At 36.6% G+C, this 22,446-nt stretch overlaps 1 protein-coding gene and 1 long non-coding RNA gene across 6 annotated transcripts in view; both read right to left on the bottom strand.

Annotated features, from left to right (window-relative positions):
* Positions 1-42: 42 nt before the first annotated feature.
* Positions 43-17,616, bottom strand: LOC132111495 (uncharacterized). 2 transcript variants are annotated; one of them, XR_009424809.1, is made up of 4 exons: positions 17,439-17,616; positions 859-920; positions 684-828; positions 43-190 (listed from the first exon to the last, which is right to left on the bottom strand). It is a non-coding gene; the product is annotated as an uncharacterized LOC132111495 (long non-coding RNA). The 2 variants fall into 2 exon arrangements; XR_009424810.1 differs by having other exon boundaries at positions 684-824.
* A 3,396-nt stretch (positions 17,617-21,012) lies between these two features.
* LOC132111493 (latent-transforming growth factor beta-binding protein 1-like) overlaps positions 21,013-22,446 on the bottom strand; it is a 90,201-nt gene continuing 88,767 nt past the window's right edge. For all 4 annotated transcript variants that reach the window (XM_059518853.1, XM_059518854.1, XM_059518857.1 and 1 more), the window contains one exon: positions 21,013-21,935. In XM_059518853.1, coding sequence (XP_059374836.1) covers positions 21,763-21,935 — 173 coding nt within the window. In that variant the 3' untranslated portion in view covers positions 21,013-21,762. The remainder of the gene's footprint in view (positions 21,936-22,446) is intronic.

Below are 22,446 nucleotides of genomic sequence, written 5' to 3'. Positions count from 1 at the left end.
TCTAACATCAAACACTTTTATAAATGGATATCTACTGAAACATCACACACAAACCACACATGCTCATACTAGACTTGCACAGGATATATAATCAGAAGCTTCCCAGCGAGCTCGGTGGAGGACACATACCAGCGATGCATCAGGAGAAGGGTTCGGGGAAGCTGATTTTCATGCAGCTCTCCTTCATCATCTTTAACAGAAGAGAGATGGTCACAGAAAAAGGGAGGAATATTAAAAAATTTATATAATATAATATAAACATAACATAATCATAATGAAAAACAATGATATAAGAAAAAAACATAGATATGATATGAGATACAGTATGAGAAAAAGTAGACAAAGACCTGATGGAGGATATCAGTAAACAATCAATAACATAGATCAATAACATAGGTCAGTATTTATACTGATCAATAAATCAGTAATTATTATATGAACATTAATAGTTAATAGCAACTATGATTAAGCATAACGGAGGTCATTAATCATATACAATCACAGCAATCCATAATGGGATCAACCATGACCAATGACAGTGGTCAATATCAGTGATTATTATAATCAATTAATAAATTAATCTAGCAATTGAGCTAGTCTGAGATTGGTGTGTGAATCTGTTAGAAACCTATAAAATATGGATAGCAGCCAAAATGACAACTGACATTTTAGTGTTCACTCACCAAACGCACGAATGCAGGCTTCCAGCAGTAGCTCCAGAGAAGCAGCTTTCCCCAGCGTAAATGACCCCATGACCTTCCGTCCAACCTGACCTCACTGGGACATCCAGCTCTCTGCCATTAGGCAGGCCACCCTCTCTCTCTCTCTCTCTCTCTCTTCTTTTCTCCTCTCTTCCACTTCTCTTCTCCTTTAAATGTGTTCAGTGTGCTCAGAAAAACAATGGTTGACTCTGTGCTTCACTGCAGAAACAACCAAAACACTGTCAGTTAATAAAAAAGTTACAGAAATATTTTATGAAGCCTTTCACATGCTTGCACCAAGGGGCTTTTTATTGAATGAACTGATGCTGTTTAGTAATCACCTCTTTCTATAGAGTTTGTCAGCCGATCTTCATCTTTTTCACACTTTCTATGAATGCAGCACAAAATAGGCCCTGAAACTCTTTTTTAAAATGTTTTTTCTACAAATGGTCAGTGAACGAAGTGTGTAACCTTTAAAAAAATGTTTCATCATCAACCTCAGGTGGTCAAACTAAATAAGCCATTTCATTTTCCATTAAAGGTGCAATAGGTGATTGTCTTCATAATTTTTGTTATAAATTTTGTTATGCTGGTTGAAAGTCTCTTCACATCCCTATAGAAATCATTAAGTTAAGTAGTCTATATGTTTTTATCTGTATTTATATATTCTGTGGAAGGCGTAAGACCAAGAAATTTATGTCCAATCAAAACGCTCGGTCTGAGTGTTATAAATGGCTTTCCTACCTGCCTGTCAATGTATGTATCTGTATAACTCTGCGCACCCTGTTTGTGCTGACAGGATACGTCATCAGCGCGTTCACGCATGCTGTGCAGACAGAGCTAGAATGGCAGACAAACATCTTCCTTCCTGTTATTGTAGTACTTTAAAATTTTTCTTGCTGGTGAATGACAGATGATGTTGCCCAGAGGTTCCCAATCCCAGTCCTCGCGTACATATTTTGCATCTCTCGCTTAGTTAACACCCCCCATTCAGATGACCAACTTGTTAGAAGTGAGCTTCGTGAATTAACTGTGGTCCAATCGATATGATCCCAACACTTCATTGCTCCCTACTTCCTTAGCAGGGGTTTACTTCACTTCAGAACATAGGCTGGAATTTTGTGTTCAGGGGGTGTGGCTTTGGACAGCGATTGCAGGGAGGGTAGGACATTCGCTTTCAGTCCTGTCCCACTAATGTTAGCATTTTCCAAAATCTCCTATTGCACCTTTAATTTTATAAGCGGTTAATCATTTTTGCTGAATGTCCAAGACCATGGTTTAAAACAACAACAACAACAAAAAGACTACTTTACTTAGTAAGTTTGGGCTTGTTGTTATTGATAAACTTTCTATAAATTAAATACTTAATAAATAATTTGTGTCTTACCATAACTTGGGTAAAAGAGCTGAATACTCAAGCTTGATGAATGCAGTCATATTAAGTAAATTAAAAAACGCAGTCATTAAAAATAATTAAAATGGATTTAAAATATGAAAATGGATAGATTATTGTCTTCCTATTGTTCCCACATTGTTTTAGTGCTTTTTGCATTAACAGTTTTGTGCATAAAAATTGTTTAATATAACAGAATATACTGTAGTAATAATAATTAGTTACATTTTTGGGAAAAGACAAAATGGTATTAACAAATCAACTGCATATGCCAAAATTGTCTTTAAAACTAGCTATTATTTATGCAAGGTTAAGTTCATACCACAAAAAGAAAACAAACAAAAGAATTTGAGCTTTAAAAAATGAATAAATGGTACCCATAAAGTACCTTTTGTATTTCTTTCCTTTCACCCTAACCCCTGCCCGGTCTCCAAACCACATCAGCAGTCAGACCTGTGTTAAGCTAAAATGTTTGGCTGCTTTATTCTCCTATGAACTCCCTATGGCAGCTATCAATATTTCATGTCTCTTGCGGGTGCTCTGTTTGCATGATGCTACATCACACATCACGATTCTACACAGATGGCATGACATCATTCTGGCCCACTGAGCTGGACGTACACTGCCTGATTAGAGCTTACATAACATAATAGTGTCTTAACTTATTAATGCTGATGATCGTGCGGGTGTCCACACGTAAAGGATAACTAGCCCTTCATATTGCCACTAAATCTTCCTGCTATTGTGTTGTTTAGTTTTATTTCTGTCATATGCTGTAATGTGTAATTAAAACAGGCAGGGTAAGTGTGTGCTCCTGTGCACAAATAGCTAATAGATTAATTTTAGAATTGGGTTTATTTTTAATGTGGTGAAGATCAGAAAAGGTGCAATCTGAAGGATCAACAACAAATTATCCTTCAAAATACAAACACTGGAAATCAGCTCTAGACATAACAACAACAAGAACAAATGTACAAAGGTTAAGCAGCTGCTTGTGACGGCTCAATCTTGTGGGGCCTTCAGTCGACATCCTGATCTTTGAAGTAAAACAGTCCCTGTGTAAAGTCATGTGTGAGATACAAGGGCAAATGAGGTACCGGCACTATTGTCGATAACTGTTCGGAATTCATAAGCACTGTCTTGGAGACAGACAACCTCCCATGATGTCATAAATGACCACAGCGAGTGAGGGGGTGATGGGAAGTGCAAAATATCTGCAAAACCGTCAGACATTTACATCCTGACTCACATGAAATGCATTTTAAAGTACACCTGCACCCAAAACAGATCCCTGACCTCAGAGATGAAGGGACCAGACCTGTGGTTATAAATATCTTTGTCTAATTTTCACCCCTCTCATGTGTGAGTTTGAGTGCTGATGGCTGGAACCTGTCCTGACTCGCCTCATCCAGACCAGCACACACAGGGACATCAGTTACTCAACCATCACATGAAGTCAATAGATGTTTATGACTCAAGCTCTATAAAATCCTAGATGAGCTAAAATGCAATGTGATATTAAGGATTTAACATTAATCTCAATTAAACTATGTCAGTTAAATTTAGTTCCTATATTATGCTATCAGTTCCTAAATCTCATAAATAAAAAAAATTACACACCCGAATTTCAGACTAGCTGCATCGCTGTGTTCCTGTGAGAACATGCATGTCAAATCTTTCTCACACCCTTCTTCAGCTGCCAACCTGACTCAATTATTTTAAATACTTTTTCCCTGATTGATTCATTTGTTTCTGTGAACTGTTTTTAGAAATGTTGATTTTTTTTTTCTTTCCAACAATGTCAAACAAACCAGTCTCTTTCAGTTCTGACATCATAGAGAAGGCATATACAAAACGGATGTCTTTTTGTCACTACTGTCTAAAAGTTATGAATGAGTTTGTTTTGTTTTTATTACAGAAATTAATACATTTGTTCAGCAAGGAGAAATTAAAGATATTTATATTGTAAAAAAAATTAATTATTTCCACAGCTTGACTGCTTTTAACAGCAAATAATACAAACAAGAAGATATTAATAGTAATAATAATTCTAAGAAGAAGAAGAAATGTTTCTTGGGCACTAAGTCAGCATATTGGAATGATTTCGTAAGGACTGTAGTAATAGGTTCTAAAAAATTCAGCTTTGCCATCACAGGAATAATTTACATTTTTAATACATTGAAAAGGAAATAGGAACTTCACAATATCACTGTTTTACTGTATTTTCTTTTTCTTTGATCAAATGCAGTTTGCAATATTACTGACCCAAAACATTTAGGCAAGTGCATATACTAGCACACACCTTAAATCACAGAGAAATGCTTTAAAATGTCTTTCACTTTCTAGAAAATGGAGCAAAAGTATTGAAGACTCATCCTGCACTACACAGATTATCCAATCAAATATTCTCTAGAATAAGAATGCCCCGCCCCCTAATACCACCTGCTTCTTACTAGCTTGTAACAAATTATGCTCATAACCATGGCTGAACTAAAAGACACTGGTTCCTTTTTTAAAGGGCACAAAACACCCTATATACCTCACCCAAACTTCTAATTTCAAAATGAAACACATCAACACAGGAAAAAAATACTGCACTAAGTTATTTCATACCGTCTTTAAATGTGAAGTTAGAACAGCAGGAGTGCTACTTTAAATAGAGCAAAACTTGAATAAACTGCCTCAGACAAGACCTAAATTCAATTTAATATTCTCATAAATGCAAGAGCACTGAAGCAGCTCTCGAAAATCAGAGCAAAACAGAGAGCAAGAGAATTACTCATTGAGAAAACGCAAGGACTCAGAACTTGAATGTGATAAATATGATGATATCAATAGCATAAAGAGTGAGCACAAATTGAAGATGCTTTTCATAAATCTCACATAAGAGCCAAAGACTCATGTTTCACTCATCCACTTACCCAAAATCTTCACGTTAAGGACAGTGGTGTGAATCTGAAGGGTCAAGTGAAACTTCCAAAATGTCTGTGGTTTGAGGACAGGAGAACTCCTTCCTAGCCGAACAGACTGCGAACAGCTGACGGACACTATCCCACTGTCCTCCACGCCTGTTTGTAAACACCAACGCACATCAGACGGCCATATGACAGATCATCACAGCCAATCAGAGTGACAGAAGGGCTCAGAACACGAACAGAGGACACGATGAATACAAATGGGAGAAAAAGAGTGATAAAGAGATAATGAGAAAGAGAGTGAAGATGATGAGAGAATTCAGCTAGAAAAGACATCAAATGAATGGTAATAAAGTGAAAAGGATGAAAAACAAAAAAGATACAGTCATAGTACTTTCGAATTAAAGCACTGGGACAAGTTGTAGATTTCTTATTGACACTACACTAGAGACAACAGCAATTCAAGCAAGAAAAAATAAGAAATATGATGCAAAATAAGGCTGAACAAGAAGGACAGAATGTCTGGGTGAAAGGCAGATGTGCCAGATGTCTGTGTCTCTGGCAGCGAGAGAGAAACAGCTGCCCTCTACATCTGCGTGTGTGTGGTGAGATGAAGTCATTGGGTTCTCAGTGAACCGGACTGCAGCTGTTCAAAACCCAGACTCCTCCTGCTGACCTTCAAGAGAGGTCACAGAAGTCAAGCATATCAACATCTCTATATGCCTTAAAGGGTTACTCCACCCCAAAATGAAAATTTGGTCATTAATCACTCACCCCCATGTCGTTCCAAACCCATAAAAGCTCGGTTCGTCTTCGGAACACGATTTAAGATTTTTTGGATGAAAGCCTGGAGGCTTGAGACTGTCCCATAGACTGCCAAGCAGGGGCGATTCTAGGATTTTGATTTTAGGGGGGCTCAGCCCCCAATAAGGGTATGATTAAATTATTTGACTATTAGGGTAGGGTGGTATGGTACTAACCTTACTGCAATCCACTATTGCATTGTATTCCCTGTATTTCATATATGGGAGTAGGAGTACTGACTGAGCCATATACAACACTGTAATAAAAAAATTATTATTGGATGTGACCACTAGAAAATAGGGAATGTCGATTTTTTTTTTTTTTTTTTTTTTTTACAATGAAGACCTCCTGATTCATTCACTGTACAAACACACGCACACATGTTTCCAGTACAAACACAACATTTTACTGTTTGCATTTCTATGCTCACATACAAACCTCAGATAGGAATTTTTTCCTTTGACGATACCACTGCTTTTTCTTATAAAATGTACAGGGAAATTGGCAGACAATTAAAACAATGTCAGGGTTCAATGACTGAAATGAATCTTGGGAACACAGTGGTATTGTGTGTGTGAGAGGCTGTCTATGTTCTGTTCTCACCTGACTGTTGCTCATTTGCAAACCTACTCCTGCATGACAAGAAAAAAATTTCGTATATCCATCTACAATGAAATATAAATTATTTTAGTTTTTTAGCTTTTTAGCCTTTATAATCAACAATACGGTTGGATATTCATAAAGTCACCCCATGAAAACTGATGTCATTTTAAGTATTTTAACTAACCAGCTAATATTTATTAAGAATATAGACAAACCATGTATTAATGTAATTGTCTATTGGCAATATGATTAATCTGTTCTATATTTATTTCTATTTATTAAAAATAACAACATGAATTATCAATTTGCCACTTCTATAAATCAAGTACAAATCTAGTATAAATAGTATAAATCAAGAAAATCAAAAATCCCTTTACTCTACGCTTACTCTAATTTATGTATCATGACACTCCTCCTGATTCATTATTACTTAATACAAAACTATATTTAATAATACAAAACAAAATAACTCCACATTCTCTCTCTGGGCCATCTAACTTAGTGCTTTCAGACAATGATGTGTGTCTTTAATCATTTCTGTGCATGGCTGCATAATGTAATGTCAAAATACATAATAATATGTCTGTAATTTTAAAAAGTAAATGAAAATAAAATCATGATCGTTTTCTGAATCTAAAGTATGTTTTCATGGGTGTTAATCACTTCATTTTTGTAGGAATAAAAAACAACTATCACACAAGGGCTGAAGGTGAACGCAGCGAAACGTATTGGTATTGGATGAGAAACCGAGCCGTCCCGTGTGCTCCCAATGCTCCAGTAACATTACATTATGTAAACTGCAATGCATTTATGACAAAGAACTGCACCGATGCAGATGTAATATCATAGCATTAGCATTCTATCAATAAATGCACGCACACACGACACACCTTGTGCTCTCTGATGTTCGCTCTGCTCGGCGCCCCTACAAATTGAAAAATGCGCTAAATCCAAGCAGACTCAGATAAGGGGAGGAGCCGAAACTTGACGCAGCTTGCCGCCATTTCAAATGAGTTTTTTTAAAGGGGACTGAAGCGATCAAAAATGTATTAATCAAATATTTTTTTAGGGGGGCTGGGCAGAAGTTTAGGGGGGCTGAAGCCCCCCTAAAAAGGGCCTAGTGACGCCCCTGCTGCCAAGTAAACAACAGTGTCAAGGTCCATAAAAGGTATGAAAGTCATCGTCAGAATCTGCCATCAAACGTGCAATCTGGGTTACATGAAGCGATGGGAAGAATATAAAATATCTTCAATTGTATTCCGAAGACGAACAGAGCTTTTATGGGTTTGGAACGACATGGGGTAAATGATTAATGACAATATTTTCATTTTAGGGTTATCCATTTAAAGGCAGGGTAGGTAAAAAAATGTATAAAAAACTTTTTTTCCAAATTTGTTTAAACTTTATTTATATATCAATACATAATTAAAATGTAAGTGCTCTGAAAAAGAAAGTATAAAAATCGAGTGTCTGTAGACCTCTCACGACTGTTTTAAAGACAGCTCATTATTTCCATTCACTCCACCCCCTCCCTTCTGGGCTCCTATGGCTCGCTAAGTAATGTTATGTTAGCTATATTACGCAGCTACGTGTGCTAATGACACATGCTTCATGAAAAAATAAACAAAAAAATATGTATGATCAAAATACAAAAAGAAAGATTTACCTGTCCAGCAGAAATAAAGCCATCAAGGAGTCACTTTTCAGCCCCTTGAGTTCCCTCAGTTCTCGCCACCGCTGGAAAGCCACGCCGATATTAACTCGCGTTTTATTTCTTTGTTTATCCAAAGACTTTTTGTTCATTGCCTTTTCTTGTACTGTTACTGTCTTCCTTTTTTGCCTGGTTTGCCTTCACTAACTGCATAGGCTGGTACTGTGAATTTTGCTTGCTGTTTCTCTGCCATTGTTTTGGTATTCCTAGGATCCGTGCCTCTTGAATTCCTCAAATCAAACGTGCGCGCGCAAGTGGGCAGGTCATGTGTGGCAAAAGGGTGGTTGCCATGGTTGCGAGAGAGTGACAGTCGCCTAAGCCAATCCTATGTTTCGTCCCAAAATGGAAATAATGAGCTGTGTTTAATACAGATTAAATGGTCTAGAGTCACTCGATTTTTATACTCTTTTTATCAGAGTACTTACATTTTAATTATGCATTGATATATATAGAAAGTTTAAACAAATTTGGAAGAAAGTTGTTTATACATTTACTACCTACCCTGCCTTTAAGACTGATGGGGGCCATTTCACCTGCAGTTAGTTCACTGCAGGGTTCTATTTCACAAACAGCATAAATTTTATTTTTTACAGTTCTTTATAATACAGGAGAAAAATGACAAGTAATCAAAGGGAGAAAGTGTAAATGTTCAAGCTGGCAACCACACCATGTTTTAAAATGAAAAAAGCCTAAATAGTATATTAATCACAAATTTCAAAAAGACAAAAAGGATCATTAAAAACAGATGCAGCGATAAAGTAGATCACAACAAAGGGTACCTCATTCGAATATTAACAATCGCTGGCTGAGTTACAGTAAGTGAACATGGCGATTGGACCAAATGAAATCTATGAAATGATTTATTGTTTCCTGTGATTGTGGCTCCTGTTGAAATACATTTTTGCCTTTCAAATGCACTTTTTAGTGACATAATAATGCTTTGTGTTGCAGTTATTATAGCCTGTAGGAGTTTTCTATGTGTTAAGAGTTTTATGTGTTAAGTCTCTTAAGCTTTTCAAGGCTGATTTTATTTAATAAATAATACAGAGAAAACAGTCATGTGAAATTTTATAAATTAAATGTTAATACAATGCTACTTATTTTAATATATTTTAAAATGTAATGACGACAAAGCTGGATTTAAAGAAGCCATTACTGCAGGCTTCAGTGTTACATGATCCTTCAGAAATTATTCTAATATGCTGATTTGTTGCTTGAGTAAAATTTCTTATTTTCCTCCATTTTTGAATTATTTGCTATTTGGTGAGCAGTGTTTTAAAGAAAACTAAATGGAGCTGAACTCAAAGCCATGTGACCGCCTCCTCAGTCTGTATATTTCCTCCTCATTATTGTGGTAATTACATTTTGAACTCCTTTAAAACTTCAAAAGGTTTTTGTGGGCTGATTGTCATGCACAGAGCGCCCTTACAAAACATTTAGTGACCTGACCAACACATAACTACGGTAAGAATATGACTGTGTCACAATATTCACACATTTTGGTGCTTTCTCGGAGTTTCCACTGGTAATACAAACCAAAACAAGTGAACATGCATTGATGCACACACACAAGAAAATTCACACGCAGACAGTAAAGCTCTCATGCACAAAAACACAAAGACCCAAACCCATCTTGCCCCAATGAACCATTCACACAATACCAGAGACCTGCAATCAGTAAATGAGTTTACCTCCCCGCAACCTCATTATCAAACAGTCATCTAAAGCTTCAGCCTACAGAGACAATAGCCGAATATCTCTGACAGTCGCTCTATAAAGCCTGATTTACAGATGAACCCAGCAAACCTAACGCACAACACTACCAGCAGTTCTAAATCATATCAGGGCCTCAACCTGTGTACTTTTGAGATTGTCATCTTTCAGTCAAATGATGAACCATGAATCATCCTGTCAGTACATCAGTTATAGGCTTTTGTCTAGATGAAGGAAAGAAAGCAGCAACGTTTCCAAAGCTACTTTGAAACTTACTTCCCAAACTACATGCTAATCATAATGTTAAGTAGTTAAACGGATAGTTCACCCAAAAATGATAATTTTGTCCTCATTTAATAATCTTCATGTTGTTCTAAACCTGTATGACTTTCTTTTTTCTGTGGAACACGAAATAAGATATCCACTGATTGATAAGATAGATAAGATTCCACTGAAAAAAAAAATATGTATATTTAGGTTCCACAGAGGAAATTAAGTCATGCAGGGTTGGAACAACATGAGGGTAAGTAAATGATGACATAAAGTGCTTTTTTGGGTGAACTATCCCGTCAAAGTATCATTGTACCTACACTTCAAACAAAAGGATTTTTTAAGGACGCAATATGAAGTAATTTATTGTTTCAACCACAGCAGTATTTATCTGGCAGAAACTGTGGATTTAAATATATTTATATAACCGTATGGCAAAAACTAAAACCATTTCACAAAATAGTTTGTTACACAAATGAAGTAGCATGCTGCACAAGAACTTCCTGTTCAGGAAAATAAATCAGTGAGTCATTTGAAGTCGTACATTTACATCTGTTTGGACAAACTGATTTACTGCAATTAACTGCACTTTTCAGAGCGGTACACAACAAATATAAGATATAGCGTGCTTGATTTTTGCCTCAGCTTGTACAATTTCAATTTGACAATAAAATAGTGATGCAGTATAACCGTGTACATGCTCTTGGAAAAAGTAAATTATTACTTAGAAATCCAGACATTTATTATATTATAGATTGTATGCATTTGGAAGATGTATTGACATTGCATGGTATAATTCATTTGAAGCCAAACATAACCATGTCATTGGTGTTGCTAGTGCAGTGCTCTACTGTTTGAGCTACAACTAGAATATTTGGAAACCAGTGTATCCACTTTCATGCTACTGAAAAAGGTAGTATCACTGCTGCATTTAGTCATGTCTCCAACACTGAAGGATACAGCATCTGTGCAACTGAAAAAGGAACAACACCAGCAACCTGTTGACAACTTTAGGTTAAGTTTCTTTGTGAAACAGAGCTGCTAACATCCTGCCACACACTGCAAAGGGACCGAGCAGGAACTAGAGTCTGTCTGTAATTGCCATATAGAAAAGGCTAAAACAAAGTAAATTATCAAGAGGAACAAAAGATGTGTATAATTCATAAAGCATTGGCTTTCGCTTGTTCCTCACAGAGCTGAAACTTCCCCAACACCATGCATTTTTAAAGAGTCATGCTAATGCTAACCCACTTAAAAAGTTACATCTTAATTAGACTGGTCTGTTGTTCATTTTGACATCTAGACCAAGAGTTGAAACTAGGCGATGATCTGACTTGATGAGGATCTCGACGAACTCAGATATTTCATGAAACATTTGAAAAGCGCAAAAATGTAACTCAGTCTAAAGTCTGGGATGCTTCTGGCCTGACAGTAACTGCTTCACCTCATGATTAGAAATCTGTTACTGAATATACAGCTTTTAACTACTGCAGCACATGACAGATGGGTTATTGAATACAGTTTTAGAGTTTCATATAAAGGAACTGTCGGAACCAAAAATAAAAATTGTATCAGTATTTACTCACTTAAAACCTTAGTGGTATATAAATTATAGCAAACACTATTTATTTTTTTGGCCTGATAACTGATTAATTGTTTACAATTAAGCTTTTTTTTTTTACATCATATATGCAGAGAGAAAGGGAAAGTGAATGGTTTCTGTAATAATGAGAGTGAATATCATGAGTTAGATCTCTGGACCCCAACATTGTGAAATTTAGCAAGAAGGCCTGCGAACACCATGTGGCAGTAGTGAATGTGAGAAATATTCTTTCTCGTTCTCTCGCTCTCCCATAGTTCACTGATGCAGATGAAGGGATTGTTTGTCTAAAAGGCAAATGGACTTCCTTCTATTCTGGCCTTTTTCCTGTCTGTGTAGCAGGCGTCCCTGTGCCAGGCTAAAAATACTCCAAAACACACCGTAAACTGATGCACGGCACACAGGAAACACGTCACAATACACTCAAGGGAGGGGTGGAGGTGACCACCAATCTGTACTTTTGTGTGTGCAAAAGGGGGTGTGAGGGGAAGAAAAAGATCATGAGCGAAAGACAATAGTCAGGAGTGTTATCATTACTGTCTTTTTCTTTCTCCTCTCCACTGCAGGTTAAATAAAGAAAGGTTGTTTTTTTCCAGTCAGTGGCTTTTGAACAGGATGTCATAGATACACAGTGGATCTGCATCACGTGGTTTCCGCCTCCCCCAAAATAATCAAGGCAGAGTAACTATAGCTTCAATAAACAGCATGACCATGATCTGATCTTAAATGAGAGCGACAAAACAATTGCATATATATCAGACTCTCAGCCTGAACAACAGCGAGGGACATTAACGGTAAGTTCAAACAATGGACAGCCCCAATTCTCAACTCTCTCTTTTGTTTCAAAGGCCCTCTATTCAAATGAGTGGCAGATATATTTAATATGACTACCACATACAAAAATTCGGAGCCTATTTCTCCAGCTTCCATTCTTTGAGGAGATGAGCCCTCTGGTTACTATATTAAGGAGAATTTATTCAGAGACAACAGGACATCCCTCCCAGCAGGGTGTCATTCAATTGATAATATTTACAGGCAAGAATTACTCACAGTTAGGATCACCCACCCTCAAGCCACCCAAGGATGCCCCGCGAAAGCTTGCATTTTCCCATCTATCTGTTTGGCCTGTTTTAGTGGGTCTGGGTGAGATACGAGCTCTTCGATCTGTCTGTGGTTTGTACACGCAAGAGTTAAAGGGTAAAGACAGGTTTCAGAACGGAAGAGCTTTGCACAAGTTATGGCTTGGTAACACTAAACATGCAACAGCTGAATTCAACTCCAGTTTCAGGAGAGTCTCGCAGAACCACTGAATGATCAAAGCTCTTACCTCAAGACTGAAATATAGCAAGACATATTTATATTTCTTACCTTTTCTGGACAGGGGTGGGTCATTGAAAATCACATTTTGGTGAAACAGTTTAAGAACTCCTGCTCATCTGATGCACACTTACAATTCATTATTTAAGTGTAGTAGTGGCATTTGACGGAAGTAGAAAGGTGCTTTGATATAAACCATGATACTGAATTATTATATACCATATTCATGTACTATGTTATTTATATGGCACTTCAAAGAATATGTCCAACACAAATTACAATACTTAACTCGTGACTGTCTTTAATGTCTTGTTTCTCATATCAAAAGAACAGTTTCTCATAGGCATCAAAGAAAGCATACAGAGTATCTTGTCAGATTTTTCTAAAGTAGAGACATGTCAAATGACTGGAAGTTTACTGCACTCAGATTTGCTCGAGCTTGCAATCAAAAGTCAAAGATTTTGATATGAACCCACACATATCTGAACAAACTCTTTGAAAACCACAAGATTTGAGCTTTGATATCATAAATAACATGCATTTTAGCACTCAAACCCTTTACTCCATATCAACAAATTTGTTTCGGTTTTTAACTTGAGGGTTATTTAAGTTGAAACATTTGAGACATATCTGATAACTTTATGGTACATTTTTGTTAGCAATCAATTTAATCTGTGAGCGTTTTTAAATTGACTGTATTCCAGCATGAATTTCAATATTTTGGCAGAACACAACACAGATTTCAAATGATAAAACATGGACAGTTGAGTGAATCATCACTATATGACGATGTAGGCCATAGAAGCATTAAAGTACCCTTGTCCTTCCTCTCTCTTTTCTCCAAGTGTGTAAGTGCATGGTGTGTGTGAGTGTGACACTAGCAGCTGTTTTTCTTTCCTCTTTCCTGTTCATTCAAAGGGGATGCAGACCATCTTGTTTCGTCTCATCGAGTCCAAAAAAGAGCCAGCTAAACACAAACAATGAGCACATATCCTGCTCCGCCAACACGGTTTCTTTCACACTCTCACAGTGTTTGTTTTAAACAGCTATGGAATATTAGCATTGGGCTATTGTTACTGGTGTGTTCTGTGTCAGTAGAAAAAAAACTAAACATATGAAACCTCTTCGTAAAGTACTGACATTCCATCACTCTTTTGAAAAAGCTGTTTCAGAATAATAAATGTGAAAAGACTGATTTATATTCATATTTTAAGTGTACTGCCTCTTTCACTGATTGTTATGTGGCTGAGGTTTGTGTCACATGAAAAGCTGAGGAAGATTTGATGTCATAACTTTGATGAAACCATGACTCCCTTGTCTTAGAATCCCATTTACCAAACATTTATTTGGATTTCGCAGAAACGTTCTTAGAAATTCCTTGTTAGAAATGTTGAACTGCTCAGTGCCGGATTGTTTTGTTCTGTAATCATGACTAACACATTTATCCTGGCTTCACACTTACAAAACACCTCTACGTAACTTTTCTCCAATGCTATGAAAGTCTTGGGTAATATTACGTTTTGCAAAAACTTTACTTGCGTCTTTTCACAGGGGTAAATTGTGTTTAGGCTGTGTGGCATTTTCATGAACGCTGTAGCTAATGTGTGACTGAGTGAATTCATGCATGCTGTTTGAATATAAGGAAATGTTACAGGTGTACTTTACAGCAATATAACACTGCATTACCGAATGACACAGGCAGTAATTTTCAATTGTAGAAAGTGTGTGAATTTCTGCACCTGATTTCTAGTTAGAAAGAGGAAGAATAGAGTGGAAGATTGAGGAAATTGACACTATTTCATCATATTGTGAACAATTCATTGGTGCATGTCGTTCCAAAGAAAAAATAGTTTATCTTCACCATTTTTAATCAAAATATAATAAATTCCTTCAGTTAAACAGTTTTCATTTTTCTGCTGAAATCAAATAGGTTGTGTGGCAACTGGATAATTTTAACCAATAGCAAAATTGGTCCGTTTTAGCAAACTTGAATACACTTCAATCCACTCTTTTCGATCATATAAATTCCTTATGGATAAAATCAAGACATTACAGTTCTTTCTTGCGGAAAATAAAAAATGTCAAATTATTGAAATAAAATGGGTTGCAAATGGCAATTCACAAACTTTAAAGGAATGGTTCACCTAAAAATGGAACTGATTTAGCATGCATTACATCACTTGCTCACCGATTGATCCTATGCAGTGAAGGGGTGCCGTCAGAATGAGAGTCCAAACAGCTGATAAAAGCACCAATCTTAGTTCTAAATTAACATCTTGTAAAGTGGAAAGCTGCGTTTTTTTTTTATTAAACAAATCCATCAAGACAATTTGAACTTCAAACCATTGCTTGTTGCTAAAATATAAGTCCTCTATTCAAAATATTGCTATCTTGTCTGAATCAGGAGAGAAATATGCACAGATCAAGCACTGTTTAAAAGTGAAAACATTTATAAGTATAACTTCAGCAAAAAAATTTTGGTCAACCATTCCTTTAGTCAATAAACTAGTATTTCATCTCTAAAGGGACTAAAACGTAATCAACAGTAAACTAGAAATGCGTTCAGCTATCATATTTAGTCCTTAGAGGAGAAAACAAGTACAGCCAAGTCACTCTGAGCTCACTTAACAATGCAAGTATTGGTCAGATCAGCAAAGAAAAACTCTGTGAATATACTTACGCGACGCTAGTTATAGAATTACTCTGATATGGACAGAAGATGGACATGCAATCACATGCGCAGCAGGGCAAAAAAATACATTGATACTCTTGCTCTTTAAATAGCCAGCCATTTTACTGAATCACAGCTTTACCGCAAATAAAACTGATAAGAGAAAGACGGTTTAGAAATAGAAACAGGAGCAGGTAAAAAAGGCACTATGAAAAAAATCATACGAGTGGAGTGAGACAGTGAAGAAGAACCATCCATTTTACAGACACCTGCCTACACTCGCCGTCATAGACTCTGTGTAACTGCAGAAACAACAGCTCTGTGAATGAGTGTGTTTGTTCAGCAAATACATGAGCGCTAGTGGGTTAACAGAGCTTAAATATTACTATCCGCTGATCTGACCCACAGATTATCAGCACACTGAGCAAAGAGATGAAAAAAAGACCAGAGAGGGTTATTATTTACATCTTTATTACCAAGTTATCTAAATGCTGACAAAATGGAAACTTCTGTTATTTTTATAGAAAGCTAATAACTATGTTAATTCTAATCATAAAAGTACAACATTACTTACTATATTTAACAATATTAAAAAATAATGTTGCATTTCATCATTTAGACCTTTGAGTCCCTGAATGTCAGATTCAGCGAACACAAAATTTTGTGTCATTCATTCAAAGAGAGAAGCTATTGTAAAACAGAAATTCAATATCCTGTAGTTCCACAGTTTAGCATCCGGGAGTTATTTAGAGATGCTTATTAGAGATGTCACCAACTCCAGATAGGGTCCTTACCAGCCGCATGTTAATGTTGTGAAATACATGACCTCTTCTCAACCATTTGCTTTATGGAAAACTTGAAATGATGATGAATAACTGTGATTTTTCAACTTGAAACACGGACATGGTTAATAAAACCAGTGAGTTTGAGCTACTGAGATAAACTAAAAGAGAGAAAGCAAGTATTGAAAAGAAAGAGTCAGCGTGTGCTCACGTATGTGAATGGGATTCAGAGAGAACGTAGATTGTCCCTGTGACTTCTGAACAAAAGTTGAAACTACAACAACATTTGCAATACAACACCTGAGCAGACTGCAATGTGAACTGATTCAAATCAGCATTATGTTATCCTAGTGATTTGCAGGAAATTGTGTATATGTTAATACACATTAATGAATTTAAATAAATATGTGTTTAGGAGCTATACTGTTACAGACATGTTAATAAAAGCTTATTATAATTACTACAGACTAAGAAAGCATGCACAAAATCACACCTGCATACAAAACACACATTATCTTCATGACATGATGGTCAGACTGACCTACTCTGACTGTACCTATCTACTAACAGACACTGACCAAGAGCCCTGTGATCATCAGGGCTGACAAATGAATATCAGTGTTTCCTTCACTGGCTCCGATTATCACACGACACAGCACAACAGACAATAAAACATGATACGCCACCAGAAAAGTTCTTGACTTTGGAATTTCTCTGTCAAATCTCTCTGGCTGCAACATGCTTGCAACGAGAGTGTAAAGTGGCCTTCTGTACTCTTCAGACGATCACAGTAACACCATCTGACTATAGACCACACACATTTTAATTGTTCAGAGTATGTGAACTGCAAAATCAAACCAAACTAATGTTCAACACAGTTTAGCATTAGTTTGTGTAGAACCACTGCCTTTAAAAAGGAGTGTCAGTCTGTTATGTGATCAAATGAAAACGATCTTACCTGTCTGTGCAGAACACTGGAGCTCTTTTGACTCAGCATAGGTGTGAATCATGCAGCATATCTCTCTACAAGTTCACGCCTGCCTTAACAAGAAAGAAAGAAAGAAAGAAAGAAAGTACACATTGCATGTCAGATGCACCCAGATCAAAGCGCACACAATCAACAACAGTCTGGTGTGCAAGAGCCAAGCATGTGATACTGACCCCACACAGATGCATGCTGCCTCTCTCCTCCCATTGCTTTCTCTGGCCCTCCCCCTTCACTTCCACTTCTCTTTCACTCGGTCCCACCCCTCACTTCCCTTTGCGCTGTCTCTTTTCACTCCATCAATCAATCATTCTGTACCTTTCTTCCTCCTCCCTCCCTCTCTCTCTCTCTCTCTCTCTCACACACACACACACACAGTTCCAGTACATACATTTGACAATAACAAGCAGAGAGTAAAGGCATCTTTGCTGTATTGTCCTTGAGCTTATGACAAATAATCATGAGTGAAATGTACTGTACAGTGATGGTATTTGAATATGATAGCATGGTAAGTTTGCTAAATATAATATATACTATACTCATATTCCATGGAATCATGCACAAATGATTAAATGGTTTATCACAGTTCACCTGTTTTGTGAGATGCTTTCTAAGTACCCTTTCAGGTCAGCTCATTGCCTTGGTTTTTGTCCGCTTTGAAAAAATATTTACAGACCAATTGAGTAAAGAAATTATAATAAAGCATATAAATATTTTACTTAAATATTTGTAAGCATGTAAATAGATCCTTGGACATTAAACATTGATTTCATTATCCATTAAAATGTACAAAACAATCTTCATAGGAACATGACCAACTTGGCAACAATATTACGGTAATATAAAATCCAATGTATAATGTTTTCGGTAGTTAAATGATTTTTCCCATTATTTTAATTTATTTTTGATTAATATAGATTGACAATTATAAGCAAGCAAATTTTAAGATAACTTTCCCGAAAACTGTAAAAAAAAAAAAAAATAATTATATATAATTATTTTATTTTACAGTTTTTTTTTACACACACACACACACATATATATATATATATATATATATATATGTATATATATACAGGCCCTTCTGAAAAAATTAGCATATTGTGATAAAGTTCATTATTTTCCATAATGTAATGATAAAAATTTAACTTTCATATATTTTAGATTCATTGCACACCAACTGAAACATTTCAGGTCTTTTATTGTTTTAATACTGATGATTTTGGCATACAGCTCATGAAAACCCCAAATTCCTATCTAAAAAAATTAGCATATTTCATCCGACCAATAAAAGAAAAGTGTTTTTAATACAAAAAAAGTCAACCTTCAAATTATTATGTTCAGTTATGCACTCAATACTTGGTCGGGAATCCTTTTGCAGAAATGACTGCTTCAATGCGGCGTGGCATGGAGGCAATCAGCCTGTGGCACTGCTGAGGTGTTATGGAGGCCCAGGATGCTTCGATAGCGGCCTTAAGCTCATCCAGAGTGTTGGGTCTTGTGGCTCTCAACTTTCTCTTCACAATATCCCACAGATTCTCTATGGGGTTCAGGTCAGGAGAGTTGGCAGGCCAATTGAGCACAGTAGTACCATGGTCAGTAAACCATTTACCAGTGGTTTTGGCACTGTGAGCAGGTGCCAGGTCGTGCTGAAAAACGAAATCTTCATCTCTATAAAGCTTTTCAGCAGATGGAAGCATGAAGTGCTCCAAAATCTCCTGGTAGCTAGCTGCATTGACCCTGCCCTTGATAAAACACAGTGGACCAACACCAGCAGCTGACATGGCACCCCAGACCATCCCTGACTGTGGGTACTTGACACTGGACTTCAGGCATTTTGGCATTTCCTTCTCCCCAGTCTTCCTCCATACTCTGGCACCTTGATTTCCGAACGACATGCAAAATTTGCATTCATCCGAAAAAAGTACTTTGGACCACTGAGCAACAGTCCAGTGCTGCTTCTCTGTAGCCCATTTCCTGCACAGGCCTGTGCACGGTGGCTCTGGATGTTTCTACTCCAGACTCAGTCCACTGCTTCCGCAGGTCCCCCAAGGTCTGGAATCGGTCCTTCTCCACAATCTTCCTCAGGGTCCGGTCACCTCTTCTCGTTGTGCAGCGTTTTTTGCTACACTTTTTCCTTCCCACAGACTTCCCACTGAGGTGCCTTGATACAGCACTCTGGGAACAGCCTATTCGTTCAGAAATTTCTTTCTGTGTCTTACCCTCTTGCTTGAGGGTGTCAATGATGGCCTTCTGGACAGCAGTCAGGTCGGCAGTCTTACCCATGATTGCGGTTTTGAGTAATAAACCAGGCTGGGAGTTTTTAAAAGCCTCAGGAATCTTTTGCAGGTGTTTAGAGTTAATTAGTTGATTCAGATGATTAGGTTAATAGCTCGTTTAGAGAACATTTTCATGATATGCTAATTTTTTGAGATAGGAATTTTGGGTTTTCATGAGCTGTATGCCAAAATCATCAGTATTAAAACAATAAAAGACCTGAAATATTTCAGTTGGTGTGCAATGAATCTAAAATATATGAAAGGTAAATTTTTATCATTACATTATGGAAAATAATGAACTTTATCACAATATGCAAATTTTTGAGAAGGACCTGTATATATTACATCTTCTGCTGTGACATAAACCATATTTAATTGAACAATGGTGTGGGTTATGGGCGTGGCTATATTTGTTCGACCAATGGCTGACGAGGCCCGTTTGTGGAAATTCTTTTTTTTTTAATTCCGTTCGTTGGCGATAATTGAACAGAAATCAAGTACTTCAACTTTAGAAATACCCTGAAGCAATTTTACTACAATCCAATTTGATACGAGACAAATTAATGTAGCGTTGTACACTTACCCGGATGAGCGGTCTAACCATCGATAATAAGAAATATCAGACCTCTGGATGGCGCGATTTACCAACCTGAAAGCACTATTCCGGAGAGACGTACAATAAAAATTAATTACAGCTCTTTTGATATGAAAGCCATAAGTTAAGTTTGGGCCATAGGCTTCTCTTTTGATGTTACTCATAAATCACCCGACTTCTCACACAAGAACATGGCTCGAGATAAACAGGTGAGACAAAGGACATGACTTCTGTGGGACCGTTGTGGGGACAGAACAATGTAGTGTACATCTACTGTATTTGTTATTTCAAACTATTATTTTCTTTTATTTAAGGTGATTTAATGTTCTCCTGTGGTGTGTCAGACTCCATCAGTTTTATTAAACATTGTTTTTTATTTTCTTTCAGCGACAGACAAACCATTAATGGTCACAATATTTAAATGCGGACAGTACAGAAAAATGTCATCACCATCTCTGATTTATTTAAAGACTTTTAATACACGATATGGATTTTCATAAGGTATTTATTAATGTACAAATTGCAAATACATAGTTTTAAACAACTTCAGTTTTAATGGGGGGGTTTGGGGATCCCACGGCTGTTAAATAGCAGCTTTGCATCCTGGCAAGACATTATCAAATGCAGTAAAATATTTCTGATTAAAAAAAAAAACATCTGAGAGTATAAAAAATACAAAGGCACTTCATTTTTTATTATTTTCTTTCCAAAGAAACATACTAATAATAATTTCTAGAAGAAAGGTGAGGTTAAAGGTCATGCCTGCTCCACAGGGCAGACGTCCAAAGTGGACTAATGTCCCATACACAGAGAATTAGCTGGTGTCTGTCATTAATACAAAGCAGCTCATACAAAAAGCGTATTTTAAAGACTTGACACTGAAAACATTTTGTGCTCTCTATGTTTCCTATGAATCTATGTATTGCAGGTAATTGTGTTTGTGATGTGGTCTACCTCACTAAGACCTTACGAAAAAATGTGAAATATGAATAGAAAAGTAAAGAGAGGGATAAAGAAAAATCAGCCAATAAATGAATTTGAAACAGAATGAAAGAAGAGAAAGGACACGGAATAAAATAAAAATAAGGAGAGAGTCTGGCTTTTGCATTAGTAAAATATCCACAAGCTTGATGTCTCTGACTGGGCAAAATAAAGCAGTCCCCCAGCTTAAGGTCATAGGGTTTGTCAGTTTGCTGAAATATCACCTCTGCTATGTTCTCTCTGCTTCATAATACAGTCAAAATAATAAACTTACATAGACCAATAAAACAAATATTTTATACAGTTCTCTCTTAGACACCATAACTCTTCATCTCATGTAGGATTTTTTTTCTGATTGTTTTTGGATGTTTGTTCTATACAGTGCATAGTATATGGGCCTTGATTAAATAATGTTTTTAGTGTATCTTGCGCCCCCTGTTGGTCACTCCGTGCTCGTGCTGGTTGCATTCTGTCTTTGGGGCACACAGTAGTTGTGCTGGGCGGAGTGGACAAACCCTGGCAGACACACACACTTATATGAGCCTTCTGTGTTGATGCACTTGCCGTTCTTGCAAAGAGACATCTTTGTGTTCAGCTCTGAGCATTCATTGATATCTGGAACACAAAACAAACGGTGTCAAGTAGATCGTTTTGTTACATGTGACTTGTTTGGGACACAGCTTTACTCTTAACAATTTGAATAATGATTCTTTTAGCAGACAGAGTAAATAATATCTGTTAAAAAATAAAATTAATTACTTTTTTATGACTTTTTAATGACTTTTTAGGCATAAGTACAACCTACTTGAAATTAAACAACATTACACAAACAAAAATGTGGTAACATTACATTCATTTTGATAAAATACTCAAGAAACTCTTTAACTAAAGGTTGTCATATAAAACACTCAGAAACTACCACACACTGATATAAACCTTAAGGTTTTTGTTTCACAAACAAAAAAACCTTCTAAGAGTCAGATAACACTGGTTTGCACAATGTTTTTAAATCACTAAAAACTGCACTACACTGGTTGTGTGTTATGTGTCTGATTGACAAAAAAAAAAAGAAAAAAAAAAAGAAAATCTTAAGATTCATTCATACTGGAACCGGACAACATTGGTT

The sequence above is a fragment of the Carassius carassius genome, chromosome 31 (genome assembly GCF_963082965.1).
Source record: "Carassius carassius chromosome 31, fCarCar2.1, whole genome shotgun sequence".
NCBI classification, from domain to species: domain Eukaryota; kingdom Metazoa; phylum Chordata; class Actinopteri; order Cypriniformes; family Cyprinidae; genus Carassius; species Carassius carassius.
This window is presented reverse-complemented; position numbering and strand designations above follow the sequence as displayed.